This window comes from Rhinolophus hipposideros, assembly GCF_964194185.1.
Source record: "Rhinolophus hipposideros genome assembly, chromosome: 11".
Taxonomy (NCBI): domain Eukaryota; kingdom Metazoa; phylum Chordata; class Mammalia; order Chiroptera; family Rhinolophidae; genus Rhinolophus; species Rhinolophus hipposideros.
Window position 1 is genome coordinate 9331557 of NC_138057.1, and position 2894 is coordinate 9334450.

Sequence of the window (2894 nt, forward strand, 5' to 3'; positions counted from 1 at the left end):
TTTCCTGGGCCTCAAGGGAGGTTGCTCACAAGTGGATCAGAACCAACCACAGAACACGAGGCAGCTTCTCAGATCTTCCTCCAAATCAAGCCTGCTTTTTTTCCCCACTATTATAATAACTTTAATTTATCTTGCATTTTACAGAAGTCTATGAACGATTTAAAAAAAGCACCGCCTTACCCATCATGTTTCTCTGACAGTTGTTAAAGTAGGCATGGGAGTATGTCAACAGCTTGCATCGGCATCTTGCAAGGATTTCAGACCAGCTGCACGCCAAAGAGCTTGGCAGTTTTTCTATCTTGTTTTTAATATAATGTATATTCACTCTGATGGTAAACCTGTCCAGCCAAATCTCCACAACACACTTTGCAAAATCAGTGGTGATTAGCAAATTAGTTAGCTTTGGCACGTAGCTGTGCTTGCTTGCCTGCGACAGCCTGGAAGCCGGTTTTGATGCTGGCAACAGAGCATCGAGAATGACAAGTTTCACACTGTAAGAAATACAGTCGGGTGTCCTTTTGCAGGATTGTGTCGGGTGATCGGCACGTGTGACAGGTGACATATTCCTTGATATATCTTCTCAAAACATTTTCTGTCTGTTTCTGTTGGAATCTTCCTTTGATTACAAGTTGGTTATTACCATCTATAGAACCACTTGTACCCAATTCAGCCAATAAAAATGCGAGGAGATGTTTGGGCTGACGATGTAATAGTTTACAAATATCTGTAAAATTGACAAAAGACGTTTTCTTGGTTCCTACTCGGACAACCTGTGGAGGTTTCATGACAAATTTCCTTTTCTCTCCAGCAACCATATCTGGATTCTTTTCCCTCATGATGTTGAACACTCGATTCAGTGGCTCCTCATATGTGTAGTCTCTTTCTGAGTCTGCCCAAGCAGGGCCTGTCTGGTTACTGAATGAGATACCATCATCTTTTTTGCTGTCTTCATCTTCTAAAGCTTCATCTTTCTCTAGAATTTCATCCTCATCTGGGAACTTGACGTTCTTCTTTTCCTTCTTTTTATTGCCAAGCATAATGCCAAGGTCATCCTCTGGTTCAGCTGGTTCTTGAACATCACTTTCAATCTTAAGATCCTTGACACCTTCTTCAGCTTCATCAATATCAAATGTCTTTTTTGTTTTTTTCTTCTTTTTCTTTTGATTAAAGAAGTTCAAGTCATCTAGATCGTCAGAAGCATCTTTTTTCCTACTGTCCTCTTCATCAGCTTCTACATCTTTGTCCTCAGTTGGCTCTGGCTCCACTTCTTTCATTTCTGAAGGCTGGGTTTCTTCTGTCTGGGCATCCCCTTCCTCATCTAACATAAAAGGCTTCTTCTTTTTCTTTTTCTTCTTGCAGTCAAGCCACATGGCTGTGGCTTGACTGGGCTCGGCACAGACGGGAAGTCGGACGGGTCAGCCCCAGGCCCCAGCGGCAGCACTGCTCCTGCGGACACCTCTCCCACCACCGCACTGGAGCCTGCTTTTCTAATGAGGGGAGTTCGAACTTCTGGCCAGGGGGATGCCCTTTGCAAGACTAAAGAAAGCCCTCTGAATGCAGCAACACCACAAAAATGACTCAGGAGAGAAACTCCTGCAATTCACACAGAAAGCCTCTCACTTCTGAGAGTGCTTAAGACAAAAACATGAAAAAGAATGGGAAAGAGGCAAAGTGGTAGTACCCTGAGAGAGATTAAGCCCAATTTATTTGATTAGTATATGCTTTTTGAAAGAAAATTGACTGCTGAGCTTTGTATTTCCCTGGGGAAGTCTGCTTTTGTTGTATAAAAAGAGCAAAAGAAGTTTATTTCATGCTGTTAAGATAATGCATTCAGTCAGTGTGGTCCCTTTGCTTCCATTCTTGATGGAACTACAGAATAAAGGAGTTTGTTCTGCTTATGAAATATGTACCCACTGGGTAAAGGCACAGCAGCTGGCAAAGGCAGCATTTTACTTTGCACCCAACAAAAGTGACCACAGCTCTAGAGTGTAGAAAGTGAGAAGTGGTTCTCAGGGAATTACTTGGAATTGGTTCTTTGTGGCAGGCGTTATGTGATCAGGAAACAGTTCCACACGGAACAGAAAGAAGAGCGGAGCCTCAGTGTGGGGCAGATCACCAGGTGTCCTGAGTGGCAGCAGGCAGGGGTGGCCTCGCTCTACCCACACCACCTGGTCCCTTCTCCTGGCTGGTGGCTCAACCTGTAGTATTCAGCATTGGTAGGAGATAGCAACACAAAGAGCCAAGTTTCTTAAGGCAAACAAGCTTCCTGCTGTGTGTATGATATAAATGTGCCCATGTGAGCATTGCTCATGGATAGAGGAAAAGGGTCTGACCACTCTAGCAGAGGTCGTAAGTGTGCCCAGCACCAAGTGCTGGCCTGGGAGATATAAATGCATGGCCCCCAAACACTAGCAGTTGTTGGCCTGGGAGATATAAATACATGACCCCCAGGCACTAACAGTGCCTCTTTGAAATGACTATGCTGCTGTTTCAAAAACAAACTTTCTTCCCTGGAGGCCATGCTCCAGTGTGCCCTTGCCTCAGGGGTCTAACAAAGAAGCACTACTCCATTTATTCTGCAACATTCATTTCCGTCCCGCATATAAGGCCCCTAGAGCCTACCTCCCTCCCCCAGCCCTATCTCCCCAGTGGCTCTCATGGCACCTCATATTTGTGCCATGCTTTGCTTTTCCCTGGACTCCCTTAATGCTGCTTTGAGAGAGCCAGGAAGTGAGAAGTGAACTGCCTGGTCTATGCCTGGGGGGCAGGGGCAGGGGACGGTGGGGCGTCCAAGCCCCACATGCTTCTGCCTCCTGGCAGCAGCTCCCTCAGCCCAGGGCCTGCTTGCCCCACCCCAGGTAGGTAAAGGGCCTGCAGGCAGGGCTCCTGGCTCT

At 46.1% G+C, this 2894-nt stretch overlaps 1 protein-coding gene across 1 annotated transcript; it reads right to left on the minus strand.

Annotated features, from left to right (window-relative positions):
• Positions 1 to 221: 221 nt before the first annotated feature.
• LOC308504728 (eukaryotic translation initiation factor 2 subunit 2-like) lies at positions 222 to 1370 on the minus strand (the record flags this gene model as incomplete). Its single annotated transcript, XM_081065912.1, has 1 exon — positions 222 to 1370. The coding sequence occupies one exon, from the start codon at positions 1368 to 1370 to the stop codon at positions 393 to 395; it is 978 nt and encodes a 325-aa protein (XP_080922038.1). The 3' UTR covers positions 222 to 392.
• Positions 1371 to 2894: the final 1524 nt, after the last annotated feature.